The following is a 16029-nucleotide window of genomic DNA, read 5'->3' as shown; positions in this document are numbered from 1 at the left end:
ATGAATTTGAGAGGAAGATAGAGCGTAGAGACATATCGTAAATGCAAAACTGACCTAATAATGTCTCTATTTATAGCTAGGGTACTCTTAGCCTATTATTTACTCTATTTTTTTATTTTATAAAAAAAACTTTATTTTATTCCCTATCAAATGAATAAATAAAATCTCTTTTTTATTTCCTAAGAACATATGTTTATTTTATTTACCTTAAAAATATTATTTTAATTAATAAAATTATTTCTTCTTATTTATTTAATTATAAAAATCTCATTATTTTCCTAAAACTCTATTTTTTTAAATAAAATCATTTTTAATTTATTTTGTGAAAAAATGGGATGTTACACTTGAATGAGCATTTGCATTAAATATTCAAAGGATTGACTTAAATGAAGAATATTCCTAGGACCTATACGAAAAAGCTACCCAACTTATTGATTTAAAATTTATTTGAAAAAAATACTAGTGATTTTTGTTTTCGGAATCGGTATTTGCAAGTATGATGAAAGGTGCTTCTCATATTCATAGGGGTGGGCAAGGGTTAGGTCAGAGTGGTTTTGTGACATTTTTTGTTTGATTTGATCAATTTTAATTAGTCTGATGTGGATCAAATTTTATCTAGTTTGGGTTTGTTACCCGATTTGAACCAATTTGATTATGATCAGATTGGTTTGAATTGAGTCATTGGATTAATTCTTAAAAACTAAAAAACTAAAAAAATAGGAATGTGATTATGATAATATGCAATTTTACACATTTAACTCAAACTATTTTTATAATTACTTGTATAATATGAAACTTGTTCCATTTGTTAAAAATTAAACCATGACTTACATTACTATCACTATAGTCATAAAATGAAAAATACAATATTGAGTTGGGCTAAAAAGCCCAAACTCTAAAGGTAAAAAGACAAAAAGAAAAACATAATAAATAATCATGTAGATTGGATTAGATCAAATTCTTAAAATCAAAATTTGTGACTTGATCCCAACATAATGCATTTACATTTTTTCAATCCGCTCTAACCCAATCCATTTTTTTTTGTTTGGATTGGTTCAAATTCACTAGGTTATTGGATTGGTCCAAATTGGTGTCCACCCTTACAATGTGATACTCCACTTTTTTGGAACAAAAATTATAAATAAAATGTTACATGATATAGACTAGAAGTAAGCAATGTTCAAGAAGCTAGACTTAAGTACATGGACATTAGTGGGTAAGTTTGTTTAAACTTAAAAAATATAAGTTTAAAATAAAAAAAAATTATATAAGTAATTTTTTAAGAAGCGGATAGGATTTTCCATAAGTAATTCAGACATACACACTAAAAAAAATAAAAAATATTTATTTCAACAAATAAGTTTAAACAAACTGATCCAATATTTGACTTAAATATGCCCTTAGTCTTTTAAATTTGAGATAAGTTTAATTTTAGTCCTCCAAATTTAAAAATGAACGTTTTAGTCCTTATAATTTTTTAAAAAATTGTCTTAATTTGTCTTGTTATCCCAACATCCTTTGCCCAAATGCTTTGAGAATGAATACTTTGAAAGGAAAATACACATGTGATAGGTTGTTTAATAATAAGAATGGAAAATCAAAGTGAGTTGTCATATAAATGATGTATAATATGTTAAGTTAGGTAAGTGAAAACTCTAACGACATTTTGTTAGATGGACTAAAACAAGATTTTTATAAATTTTAGGAGATACTAAAAAGATAAAATTTTAAATTTAGGAGACTAAAAACATATTTAAACTTTATAATTTCATGCTAATAAATAATTTTCTTTGATAAATAGAAATGAAATCAAAGGAAAAAAGAAAGACTTTTTTGAAAATGGTAGAATCAAGTTGATGGTTCACAAACAAATCATAAAAGTAAACTTAATGTTTCATCTAATTCAAAACTTTAAAAAATTAAAATTATAAATTGTTATCACTTATATGTTGTTCAACTTGTGTATTTTTATATATTGTGGAACTTAACTCACTCTTATACTCCAAGATTATTTTAATTATTTGGTGTAATCATTAATCTTTTCCAAACCAATGTGAAACTAATCACTGTGCAGAATGCAAATCAATAAAAATTGACTTTGAAGTAAATTATCATCGATTTTTTTACAACAATTTGTCAGATTGAGATTTATTTTTTAAGCCACTAATATTCTTGGGAGAAAATCTTTGAAGAGTTAACAGACAATTTTGAGCGAGTTAGATAATTGCTCAGGCAGTGCAATGAAATCCAGCCATCGATTACTCCATGTAAAATGGAATAATTTTGCGTTGAAAACATACCTGCTTCCATAGGAATTGTAAACCTCCGCAGAGGGAATAATCTCTTTTTTTCTGTCCTACTCTCTGCTACCCCAGGTAAGAGACCAAGTTGGTTGGAACTTCTACACAAATTGACAATTAGGCAACAAATAAGCACTCTTTATGGACGACATTTACTAAGCCCTTTCCTTTTAACAACTTTCATCATAGACAAATTTTGTTATGCACATTATATATAAAACTGATAACAGAATCACTTGTACATATCCCAAGAAACAAAAACTACACTAAAGACATTTTTCAATACATGCCAAACCCATTTGTCCTATTTCTTTCTGAAAAATGTTTTGATTCGCCAGAAGTTATAATGTCATTGTGTTCTCTTGCTTTGTCATTTCTCAGGACGAGTTAATGCAAGCCCTTTTATTTACTTTTGGGATGAATTGCATTACATGTAAGGTTTATGTAGTGATTTTGTAGTGTATAAAACTTCGTACCCCATTGTCCAGAGGCTCTTCGCTATGCGAAGGTATGAGGGAGTTGTAGTGTATATATGGCTAAAATATCCTTATCAAAAGTTGATATATTTATCTTTTCTCTTTTCCTTACAAATATAAGTTTCTTTAATTAGGTAACATTTGACCTGATATTTTGAGACTTTTCTTGTCTTTAAAAGTAGAAATTTCTCTAATTAACTTTGGCAGCAGCTCTATTTTTTAAGTATTTGTTTAATAAAAAAACTACTTTTGTTTTTAAACATTATGTTTGGTCCCAGTTTTCCTTTTAGATTATGTTTGAGAATTGAATTTTAGAAGGAAAGGAAGAGGATACTTTTTTTTAATAAATATTCTCAAATTTGGCAATATTTTAAAAATAAAATAATCGATTAACACAAACTTAAGATTTTAATTTTTTTTGTGAACATTATATAACTCTCCTAATTTAAAATAAAAAACTAAAAATTAGCCTCTATACATTACAAAATTAATCTCTATATCGAAAAACTCACTCTTACAGGTGAGTTGATTCATAAAGAAGCTCAATCACTTCCCATTTTGTTGATTCCCAACAAAATGGGGAGAGAAAAATCACTTTATGGAAGTGATTTATTTAGAGATTTAACGAATAACGGTTGTTTTCTTTTTTTATTCTTACAATAGAATATTCTCCATCTGAGTATCCTCAGCATAGTCTCGTTTGGTCTCAATTCTATAACACAAGGAAGTGAACAAATTGCGAATATAATTAAACTCTTGTAGACTTGATAAAATCAATGTATTGTTTTGGATTGTTATCAACTAATTAAACATTGTCTTACATAGAACCAAATAATTTTGTTTATACCTTAATAAGAGTAAGCTTATTGCTAGCTAGATAGATGCAATTGGTTTCGTGGGTTGTGAGCAAATTAAATTTGTTTTATGGTAATGTTATCATCGACAATTTTTGTCTTTGTTCCAAAATCCAGTTTAAACAACAAAATGACAAGTTAAGCATGAAACAACTTTCTTTTGTAGTATATATATAGATAAGTCACAAGCATGAACCATTCCAGGTAAATTACATTGTTGTCTGCTGAGAAAAACAGAAGAGTGAAATGGAGCTTGCACCTGTGAAGTCTGAACTAAGTCCAAGGAGCCATAGGTTGGTCATTATAGATGGTAGTGATGTTATTAGCACTAAGTGTGCCAAAAGGCGGCGAAGAGATTCGTCTATGGCCGTGTTAGGTGGCAATGGACAACAAGGTGAACAGTTAGAAGAACAGAAGCAACTTGGTGGCCAATCAACTGCCACCACTGTGAAGAGAAGCTCAAGGTTCAGGGGAGTTAGCAGGTATGTGACCTTTATAAACTTAACATCTTAGGCCTTATTTGTTTACTGTTTTCAAAAACAGTTTTTTGTTTTCTAAAATTTTTGTTTCTCTCTTGAGCACATTTGGAAGTCTTTGTCCCTAGAGTAGTTGAGCAAAACATTTGAAAAAAAAAACAGAAGAGGATGAGAAAACATTTCTCAACTATTTTCTATTTTTGGTTTTCAAAATACTAGTTTTGAAAACAATTTTCAAAACTTTTTAGTAGATTTTGGGCGAGATATTGATTGTTAAGTAGAGTGGGATTGTTTTAAAAAGTAGTTTGTAAAACAAAAATCTGAGAAGAAAATAAAAAAAAGCCCTTATTCTCTCAGCTTTTTCTTTTTACCTTTTTCAGAGCTTTTAGTGATTGCTTTCTGATTTCAAGCTAATTATATTCTTTCTGTGGAGCAGACACAGGTGGACTGGAAGGTTTGAAGCACATCTATGGGATAAAGGGACCTGGAATCCCACTCAGAAGAAGAAAGGAAAGCAAGGTAGATGTTGAACAATTTGTTTACTTCATTTTCATTGCCTATATATTGTTTTTATTTTTTATTTTTGATTGCTCACATCTTGCTCATTGCATTGTGGTCCTGTTTGTCTATGTGGATTTGTTGCTTTGTTGATGTGGAGCAGTATATTTGGGTAAGTACTTCATCTATTTGAATCCACCAGTGTTTTATCTGAATTAAATGATAGATAGAGAAATTAAACTCTTGGGGTAAATTTATGCTTTAACCAGGAGCTTATAATGATGAAGAAGCTGCTGCTAGAGCTTATGATTTGGCTGCACTCAAGTACTGGGGAACATCAACTTTCACAAATTTCCCTGTATGTCTATCATATATGAACTGAATAAGTTATATTGTTGAAGAGTATCTCAGTGAGATCCATTTGTCACATACTGATATTTTTGCAGGTATCTGATTATGAGAAAGAAATTGAGATAATGAAAACTGTAACCAAAGAAGAATACCTTGCTTCATTGAGGAGGTAATCCCATTTCTTCAAGAAGTACTGCCATTAGGACTTTCTTGATTTTTTTTCTTCTAGTTGGATACCCATTTTGTGTTTTTATTGTAGGAGGAGCAGCGGTTTTTCTAGAGGTGTATCAAAGTATAGAGGAGTAGCAAGGTGAAACATATTCTAAATTAAGCAACCAAACCTTATCTTATGTTTCCTACAAAGAAATAGATGGTGCTAAGGTTTTAAGTCTGAAAACTAAATACAGGCATCATCACAATGGAAGATGGGAAGCAAGGATTGGGAGAGTGTTCGGCAACAAGTACCTCTACCTTGGGACTTACAGTGAGTTCACACTCTTAATTCCCATGTTTCTTACAAAAAACACAACTCAAACAACATTGGTTATTTCACTCTACGTACATGTCTAAAGTAAGATGAATTTTGGTAAACAAAGGGACAAAAGATTAGAACTTAGGTAGTGGGCTAACTAGTAAGACTCATTATCCATAACAAGGTTTTAATAAAGGGTTGGTTGGATTAACTAGTAAGACTCATTATCGCAATGTCAAGGTTTTTGAGCTATATGTGATTGCAATTAAAGCTGCATTGGTTGGATTTTTCCGTAGTTTCTGGCAATATCAAAGATTGTGATATAATTGTGACCATGACCACAATTTAAAACCGTGGTCCTAATATTTTATAGATAAAGAGCTGCTACCTTATTTACGTGCTCAATGTTTTCCTCTAAAGGTACACAAGAAGAAGCAGCCCGTGCATATGACATTGCAGCAATTGAATACAGAGGCATAAATGCAGTGACAAATTTTGACTTGAGCACCTACATCAGATGGCTAAGACCAGGAACACATCCTACTGCTTCTCATGATCAAAAGCCTAGCACTGATGCTCAACTTTTTGCAACCTCTAACTCCATGCAAACAAGAGGGAACATTGAGGTATCCAACTCCAACATGCATTCATTCCCCTCAGGTGAATTGGACAGTACCAAGAAGCGAGACTTTTCCAAGTACATGAACCCTTTGAGTCCTTGCAACAAGCCATCTTCCCCAACAGCATTAGGACTTCTCCTAAAATCCTCGGTGTTTAGAGAACTGATGCAGAGAAATCTGAACTCTTCTAGTGAAGAAGCTGATGTTGAATTGAAATATCCACAAGAGGGCAATGATGGGGTTGGAGGGATTTATGATAATGACAACACCAGTAACTCTTACTTTTGCTCTTCTAATATCAGCAGATTACCTAACTTGGAGTCATCAGAAGAGTGTCCATTGCCTATGTATCATGGAACTATGCAATCACTATGGAATAGTGCTTTCAACATGTCTAACTGATTGCTTTTGTTATTTTATTTTATTTTTCTGTTAGGAAAACTTGAGAGAAACTATCTCCCTCCTTAGCATACTAGTGGATGTCAAATAATTGCCAAGATGTGCATAACGTCACTTCCACCTTGACTGTTCATAAATCAACAATGTCAAATAAACATTACTGTATTGACTTTAATTTTGAAGCAATATGTGTAAAACTTCTTTAAAAATAAGATATTGTAAGGTCTTTAGAGCTATGGTTAAGGAATATCAAACACCTTCTATTAAATATTGACCTCTTATCAATGATCAAACCCCCTCACTCCTTAAAGTGAAAAACTTGATGCCCTTAGAATAATGAGATAGATTTTGCCTTGTACTACAAGTAATTAAGAACCTAGTTTATTTTGACTTTAGCACGACACTCTTGCCAAACACCAAAGACTTGAATATTTAGCCGTTCAAGATTTCCTCGCATCAAATATCTATAAAATTTGCCCTGGTGTATGTAAGAGGAATACACAACTTGCCCTGTTAAATAAACAACTTGCAAAGTGTTTGCTGCATTGAACTTACGACAACATATAAGAGGGTGTTATGAATGTGAATACTTGAAATGGCAATATCGTAAAGACATAACAATATAACGTTGCAAAATGTCTAAATTCTAGATCTCTATCCAAGGCACTTGTAAAAAAGTGGAAATTTCCTTACAACCTAGGTACTCTGGGTATTTTCTTGTATTCCCATTTTTAGATAACTTGATAATAGACTTCATCAAACAAATCAAAATTAGCAAAAAGCTACAGTCGTTTTTTTTTAAATTTTTTGTCAAATATATTTTAAATTTCTCTTTTCTTAAAAAAAAAAAGGTGTGCCAAAATAGAATTTTAAGGAAAAAGAACTTTTCATAACAAAGAAAACAACAACGAGCTTTTGAAAAGGTTAATTTTAGAACTTTTGATTTCTACTTTTTTTTCCTTTTTTATTTTAAATTTCAAGATCCAACAACACATTGTTCAAGAAATTTTAACCTTAAAATAACATTTAAGGTTTAAAAAATATAAAATTATCGAACAACTTTAAATTTAAAGTTTCTATTTTTAATTTTAGCTTCAATTAAGTTTTAAAGTCTAAAAAAGTTAGGCCAAGCAGTCGCTTAATCTTGGTTGGATGGATGGATGATCCAAGAACCACCCCTAAACCTAGCTGAATTTTGTCAAAGTTATGACTAATTGGCATTACTCAATAGGTCCTGTGGCAGATAGGTAAGAGCAAGCATAATATATAAAGCTCTTCTAGCTCCAATTACTATCCATGATAAGATTTAGGTTGAAAAACTTATGTTTGACATGAGTATCTAATTAATCTCGAGGGTGTTCAGTAACAACTGTCCTACTTGGACATGTCCTAATATTATGTCCCTCTTTCTTACACAACCTACATTTGTATGGTCTTCGAGAGGCTGCATTCCTTCTTTTACTAGGAACAACAAAAGAAGGAACAGCTTGAGGGCAGGTCCTGCGGTTATGGCCGAATTGGTGGCATACTTTACACCGATGGTGTTTTATTGTTCTCCCATTGCTAAGGCTTATCTTTAACTTTCTACATGTTCTTCTGTTGTGGCCTTTATCCCCACAGATCCTACACGTGAATCGCCGATCAACCAAGCTATCCTCGAGTTCTGGACAGTTGTGTCTCCTGTGCCCTTCACGTCCACAGTTTTGGCAGTAGAATTTCACACCTGCATTTGAGGGGGGACAAAAATCAAATGAGTATGAAGTTCAACCATGTCTACCAGCAATGAAGTCACAGGTGCAGGGGTATGAAAATGACCCTTCAAGGCCATGCTCCTTTTCTGACTGTTTACTGGATCACTATAGTAAGCTTTCATAATTTTGGAAGAATGCTTTCTTGCTGCAACAGTTCCCTTGGCTTTCTGCATCCATTAGAGAAAATATTTATTGCTCAGAATTTTGTGTCAATATTCTAATGCTTCAAGTACTTACACAATTTACTTACTGACAACCAGAAGTCTTGTGAGCCTACACTCAAGTAGGTCATAAAACATGCAAACAAAGAAGGTATTATGCTTGGGCTTTAAAAGATGTTTTATTCCCTACCCTGATTAAAATAGTAGAATTATAGCAATCAAAAACCATTTGAGAGCTTAATTTAGCCAGGACTAAAGAAATTTAATATTGATAAAAACTCAGGTCACTTCCCTATAGAGTAAAAGCTCATTTTTGCCCTTCAAATATATGCGCAACATGGCATTAGCCTTCCATTTATTAGTGACATTAAATTAGTACTTCAAATGATTAATGCCAACAGTGATCTTTCAAGGACCAATCTGATGACAAAATGTGACATTTACAGACGTTTGATATTGCACGTGTTTTTGGAGGACCAATTTGATATATTTATAAATGGTAGATTAATGTGATGTCACACATCTTCGGATGATAAAAATAACGAGTGTTTACTCCTTTACTACATATATCACAGAAAAAATAAACACACAGAAAATTTCTTTTTGAAGCCATATTTTATTTTGTGGATATTCCTCGTAGATCAAAACCAGTGAATCCTAAATGTCAATGCATAAAATATTAACTTGTAAACAAGAATGCAACAAAAATTACTATGAAGGATGCAATCATTTTGTAATATAAGAGAGATGACATTAATAAAATACAAATCCTGGCAATTTAAACCTTAATAGCAGCCACACGCTGTGCCTGAAGCTTGGGATCCTGATGGATAATCTTCATTTTCTGTTGCTAATTAAATAGACCAGTTTTGGCATTGAGACTCTGCAATCATGCAACTAAACAAAGACATTTAAATTTGTAACCTTAACAGCATCTATAAATTCTTTTTCTTAGTGTATCACATTAATACAGCAGTAAACACCGCCACAAATCAAGTTTGAACTAGAAAATCACCACACATAGATCTGCACATTAGGTGCAGTAGCTATCGAGATAAAGAAAAAAAGAGACTATTGCTCGAGAAGAAAAGAGGAAAAGCTTATGAACAAGAAAGCAAAAAAATTGAGTAAGATGATCAAAACAAGCTTCTGTTATTCATTGAGCAAAAGGAACTTATATACAGATTGAGAATAGATCCAGAAACTAACACAAAAGCAGTTACAAAGTTTGTTACAAATCTGTTAGAGTTCAAAATGAATTTGGCGGGAAATGACAGCTTGATTAAGAGCCCCCTTAAGCTGGGAATAGATGTTCATCATTCCCAGCTTGTAAATCATGAATTTGAATGAAGCTGGCTGCAAGGCTTTGGTAAATGCATCGGCTAGCTGCATAGAGGACCAGACTAGTAACAATTTCAGAAGATCACTCAAACATTTCTCCCTAACAATGTGACAATCCAATTCAATGTGCTTAGTTCTCTCATGGAATACTTGGTTGGAAGCAATTTGGATTGCTGAATTATTATCATAGAAGAGGTTTGCTGGTTGATTAAATGAAATGCGAAACTCCAGGAGGAGATAAGTGAGCCATTGGATCTCACAAGTAGTTGCTGCTAGTGCTCGATACTCTGCCTCAGATGAGCTACGAGAAACAGTCGATTGTTTCTTAGATTTCCATGAAATGAGAGAATTTCCAAGAAAAATTGAGTAACCAGTAATGGAGCGCCTGGTATCACGACATCCAGCCCAATCAGAGTCGCTAAAGGCTTGAATATGAATGGATCCTAAAGTTGGGTAGAATAGGCCTTGTCCTGGTGATCCTTTCAGATATCGCAAAACCCGCGAGGCAGCCTTCTGGTGATCTATGGTGGGGACATTCATGAATTGACTAAGTTGCTGGACAACATAGGAAATGTCTGGCCTGGTATTAGTTAAGTATATAAGTCTGCCAATTAATCTTCGATAGGAAGAAGCAGCTGTAGCTGGCAGGGGGTCACCTTGGCTTTGAAGATGAGTAGTACAATCCATTGGTGTAGCAGCTGGACGACAAGCTAACATACCAGAATCAGAGAGAATATCTAGAGTATACTTTCTCTGGCATAAGTGGATGCCTTGAGGAGATCGAGCCACTTCAATTCCAAGGAAGAACTTCAAATTACCTAGATCTTTAATCTTGAAAACAGCATCTAGTAATGAAGTGATCTGATTGATTCTTTTAATGTCATTCCCAGTTAGAACTATGTCATCTACATAGACTAGGATTGCTGTAAAACTCTCATTATTGAAGAAAAAGAACAAGGAATGGTCTAATGATGCTTGAGTAAACCCATTATTCAGAAGAAGGGTGGACAATCTATGAAACCACTGTCTACTAGCTTGCTTAAGGCCATAGAGTGATCTGTTTAATCGACATACTTGATTGGAATGAGGGACTACCATTCCTGGTGGCAATTGCATATAAACCTCCTCATTCAATTCCCCATGAAGAAAGGCATTATTTACATCTAATTGCCTAAGATGCCAGCCATTTATGGCAGCTAAGGCCAAAACCAACCTGACAGTAGTAAGTTTGGCAACTGGAGAAAATGTGTCCAAGAAATCTAGCCCTTACATTTGTGTATATCCTTTAGCTACTAATCGGGCCTTGTACCTCTCAATGGATCCATCTGCATGATATTTAACCTTGTAAACCCACCTGCAGCCTATTACTTTCTTGTTATGTGGTAATTCTGTCAGAGTCCATGTATTATTCGATTGGAGAGCTTCTAACTCAGCTTTCATTGCCTTAAGCCAGCAATCATGCTGAGATGCTTCAGTGTATGTCTTTGGTTCAACAGTTGTGGAGATGGATAAGGCAAAATGTTTGTGGGATGGAGACAATCTAGAATAGGACAAAACTGAATCAAGAGGATGAGTTACCTCTTGCCTGGATGCATCACTGAAGCTGATATTGGATTGAGTGTATTAGTTGAATTGAGAAATGTGTGGTAATCATTAAGGAATGTGGGGGTTTTCCTATCTCTTGTTGACCTCCGTAGGACTGGTTCAGATGGCATAGAGGTATTTGAGGGGTTAAAAGCAGGTGTATCAAATGAATATTGTTCAGACTGGAATGGTGTAGGAGAAACTATGGGTGGTATTGGTTGTGTTTCAATTTCTTGGGTTGTATGATGTAAAGGAAAATGATTTTCATATAAAACCACATTTTTGGATGTTGTTAAATCATTTGTGTGGAGATTGTAAACTAAAAATACTTTTGTATTTGGTTGAAAGCCTAGAAACACACATGGATGGCCTTTTGGGTCCAGCTTCTTCCTATTGGCTGACAGTGTGGAAATGTAACATAGGCATCCAAAAACTTTAAGATTTGATATATCACATGGTTTTCCAAAAATTATTTCATATGGAGATGCATCTTTCAAAAAGGGAGTAGGTATGCAATTAATTAAATGAGTTGCATGAGTCAAAGCAAATGACCAGAAACTATGAGGCAAATCTGCTTGAAATAGAAGGACCCTTGTTACATTCAATAAATGCTGGTGCTTTCTTTCTACAATTCCATTTTGTTCAGGTGTTTCAACACATGTGGTTTGATGCACAATACCTTTTGAGCTATAAAAATCATTCATAAGAAATTCTACCCCATTATCAGTTCTTATAACTTTAACTTTACTATCAAATTGATTATGAACTAAAATAATGAAATCCGGAATATGTTTTCTAGCCTCAGCTTTGGTATGCATCAAAAATGTCCAAGTGAATCGTGTGTGATGATCAACCACTGTTAGAAAATACCTATGTCCTAGCATTGATGTTTTTGCACATGGTCCCCAAATATCTATGTGTAAAACTTCAAAACTACATGATGCATATGTACTTCTATTTAAAAAATAAGCCTTTTATGCTTAGCATAATGACATGCATTGCAAACTAAATCTTTATTGAATTTCAGAAAGGGATAAGTGCCTTGCATTTTCTGTAATCTTTCAAAAGACAGGTGTCCTAATCTAGAATGCCATAGATCTATTGGTATGATGGTACAATTTGGATGAACAATTTCTGTTTCAATACTACAAGTGGTTGGTCTGGTTGGAGTGAGATAGTATAATCCATTTCTCATTTCAACTATACCAATCTTGGCTTGAGTGAGTGCATCCTGCATTAAACATGAATCAAAGGAGAAAATGAGCTTGCAATGGTTTGTAGAAACCAACTTAGATATTGAGATCAAGTTAAAAGAAAAAGCTGGAACATATAGAACTGAAAACAAAACTATTGAGTCAGAAATGCATACATCACCCGAATGTGTAGCTGACACATGGCGACCATTGGGAAGCTTAACTAGGATTGGAGGATTCAATTTTGTATATGATTTAAAAGAACTAAGAGATGCCGACACATGGTCTGTTGCACCTGAATCTAAGACCCAAGTGCAGTGTGTGCATGTGTTATTCACAAAGAATGGGTGCTTACCATGGACTGGTGTTGTATCAACTGAACAAGAGGCAATCTGTTTTGAACTGCTAGACATAGTGTCTGAACTCCCTTCACTTAGTTGCTAGATTAAGGCAAGTAGAGCTTTGTATTGCTCAGGTGAAAATCGAATTTCTTTGGGCTCAATTTCCTGTGTTTGATCATTGGTGATTGCTTCATCTCCTGTCACCAAGCTATTTGCACTGCTCCTTGAATTAGAAAACTTAAAACCTGGTGGAAATCCATGTTTCTTATAGCAAACCTCAATTGTATGGCCTGTTTTCCCACAGTAAGTGCAGATCTTATTATTTCTAAAGCTATTCTTCTTGTTCCTCTCATTACTACCCGAAGGCATGCCATGCTTTTTATAATATACACTTTCAGTATGTCCAGTCCTTCCACAATAATTGCAAACCAGTTTTGCTGCATTAACCAGGCTAGGTTTCATTTCTATGTTGTTAACATTTATCAAACTATTTCCAAGCTGCCTCTCCTGCTGTGCAACATAGGAAAAAATTCTAGAAATCTCTGGAAGTGGATCCATGAGAAGTACATGTGATCTTACATTTCCAAATTGCTCATTCAAACCTCTAAGAAACTGAATTGTCCGATCCTCTCGTTTTCTCTGTGCTACAGTTTTAAGTGCTATACAAGTGCATCGTGAACTACATGTACATGTAGGATAAAGCCTAAAATTCTCTAACTCATCCCATATTATGCGTAATTTTGTAAAATATTCTGTAACTAAGAGGTTACCTTGTCTAATCGAAGCTGCTTCCTATTGAAGGTCTGAAATCCTGAGTAAATCGCTTAGTGCATATCTGGATTTTAGATCTTTCCAGATCTCTTCAGCCTTATCCATCCATAGAATGCTTTGTCTAATTTTTGTAGACACAGAATGTACAATCCATGAGACTACCATGTTGTTGCTCCTCTTCCAAGCTCCATAGGTCCGATCAGTTTTCAATGGCTCAGCTGTTCCTCCATCAACAAACTCAAGTTTATTTTTGGCACTCAAAGCAGTCATCATTGATCTGCTCCATGAGTGATAATTTGTGGAATCAAGAACTGGAGATACAAGCAAAACCACGGGATTCTCGCTTGGATGCAAGTAAAGGAAGCTGTCTATGGCTGGGATGTGTGTATCTCTTTCACTCATTGTCATAATCGAATATCAAAGCCAGATGAAACTCAAAACAGAGGTGAAGAAAGGATAAATTGCTTCGGAAACTTCTCTTGATTGCGCAGCAGAGCTCTTTGAAGAGCTCTGATACCATGTCACAAATCAAGCTTGAACTAGAAAATCACCACGCACAGATTTGCACATTAGGTGCAGTAGCTATCGAGATAAAGAAAAACAGAGGCTATTGCTCGAGAAGAAAAGAGGAAAAGCTTATGAACAAGAAAGCAAAGAAATTGAGCAAGATGATCAAAACAAGCTTTTGTTATTCATTGAGCAAAAGGAACTTATATACAGATTGAGAATAGATCCAGAAACTAACACAAAAGCAGTTACAAAGTTTGTTACAAATCTGTTAGAGTTCCAAATGAATTTGGCGGGAAATGACAGCTTGATTAAGAAACACAAGGAAGGAGAAAACAGTGCATGGAATTTAAATCACTAGTTCACAATATAATTATAATTGCCCTCTATCCTACATATACTTGTGCATATATGTCCATGTAGAACAAGAAGTTAATGCTCAAGTCTTTTACCCAGATATAGGTTAATGCTTCTGCAAGATAAGACGTGTTCTTATCAATTGTATGAGACACAAAAAATTGTCATTCAATTCTTTGCATAGATGTATTCTCTATATGTAACATCTCAATTTTCGTAAATTAATTTAAAAAGCTTTTTAGTAAAAATAAATAAATATAGAGCAAATAATAGGCTGAGTACACTAGGTATAAATAACTATCTTAAGTTAGATGCCTCATTTTTGTTTTTCTTTTTTCTCCTCTCAAAACCCTTTCTTTTTCCCGCAACCCACCAAACCTATATCAGAAAAACTACGATCTCGGACTCATTCACCATTAGATCATCGTGAAATTTTAGCACCATGTTCGCAACCCAATTCCGAGCATTCTCACCGTTGGGAATTGCAAAAACATGTTGGAGCTAAGAGAAATATCCTTCGCACCGTAGCTTTTTCTTTTCCCGCAAAAAGCCAAAATGGTCTCAGTAAAACTACGATCCCGATTTCTTAAACCGTTGGATTTTCATGAAATTTTGATATGTGATTCGTGATTCAATTCTGAACATTTTCACCATTGGGATTTGAGAGACAATATCCACGGAGAGAGCAAAAGGACTCGCACAAAGACAGCACAAGTGAAGGCTTCAATCCCTTCTCTGTCTCTCTGATGTTGGGAACTCTATCGGAGCAGTCGAAGGAAAAATGGGGGAAATCTCAGGAACCGCTAGAGATGCCGCTATCATTGTCAGAAGACACTGAGCCTGCTTAGAGGTAAGGGATGAATTATTCACGATTGGATAATTTTTATTTTGTCCTTATAATTTTAACTTTGAATTATAGATGAATTATATATGTTTGATGAACCATTTGAAATTAATGTTTTCTTGTGTTGAGTGTGAACCCTTAAAAAAAATTGAGCTCTTTTTATTAATGTGAATTATATTCTAAATAGTTTTATTTTTAATGACTTATTTTATATGAATAATTGTCTTATTCTATATTTTTCCACGATGATGATCAACATGTTGTGTGTATATATTTATTGTAATACTAAAATAATAAATTAAATAAAATTGTAAGGCTAATGCCTAGTGATAATTTTTTTTATGTAACATTAAATTAATTATTATAAAAACTCTTTTGATTAAAAATAATGTAGTTTGATTTACTATATATATATATATATATATATATATATATATATATATTGTGTCATGCAAATATGATTATTGTGTGATGTGTACATGAGTTATCACTATTAAAAAAGTGTGTTTTTACGACACTGTTTCTAAGACGATTCTAAAGGACCATCTTAGAAAAGAAGTCGATAACATTTTTGTAATTCGAGGAATAATTATTGTTATTTACGTCACACATTCTAAGGAGGTTATACAGAACCATGTTATAATGTAACCTGGTGGCAATTTTGTAATTAGTTGAAATAAGACAAAGACGGTTATCTCCTACGACCGTCTTTGTTTATCTTAGTAATATTTTC

The 16029-nt window shown here is 33.6% G+C and overlaps 1 protein-coding gene across 1 annotated transcript; it reads left to right on the top strand.

The window, feature by feature from the left end:
- Nucleotides 1–3696: 3696 nt before the first annotated feature.
- On the top strand, nt 3697–6714 carry LOC100798483 (AP2-like ethylene-responsive transcription factor At1g16060). The gene is made up of 8 exons (XM_003553155.5): nt 3697–4112; nt 4543–4625; nt 4768–4776; nt 4874–4962; nt 5051–5124; nt 5215–5265; nt 5363–5439; nt 5848–6714. Exons 1-8 carry the CDS (start codon nt 3877–3879, stop codon nt 6447–6449), a joined length of 1221 nt encoding a protein of 406 aa, XP_003553203.1. The 5' UTR covers nt 3697–3876; the 3' UTR covers nt 6450–6714.
- Nucleotides 6715–16029: the final 9315 nt, after the last annotated feature.

This window comes from Glycine max, chromosome 18 (genome assembly GCF_000004515.6).
Source record: "Glycine max cultivar Williams 82 chromosome 18, Glycine_max_v4.0, whole genome shotgun sequence".
Lineage (NCBI taxonomy): Eukaryota > Viridiplantae > Streptophyta > Magnoliopsida > Fabales > Fabaceae > Glycine > Glycine max.
The sequence above is the reverse complement of the archived record's forward strand: the minus strand, read 5'-3'. Positions and strand labels throughout refer to the sequence as shown.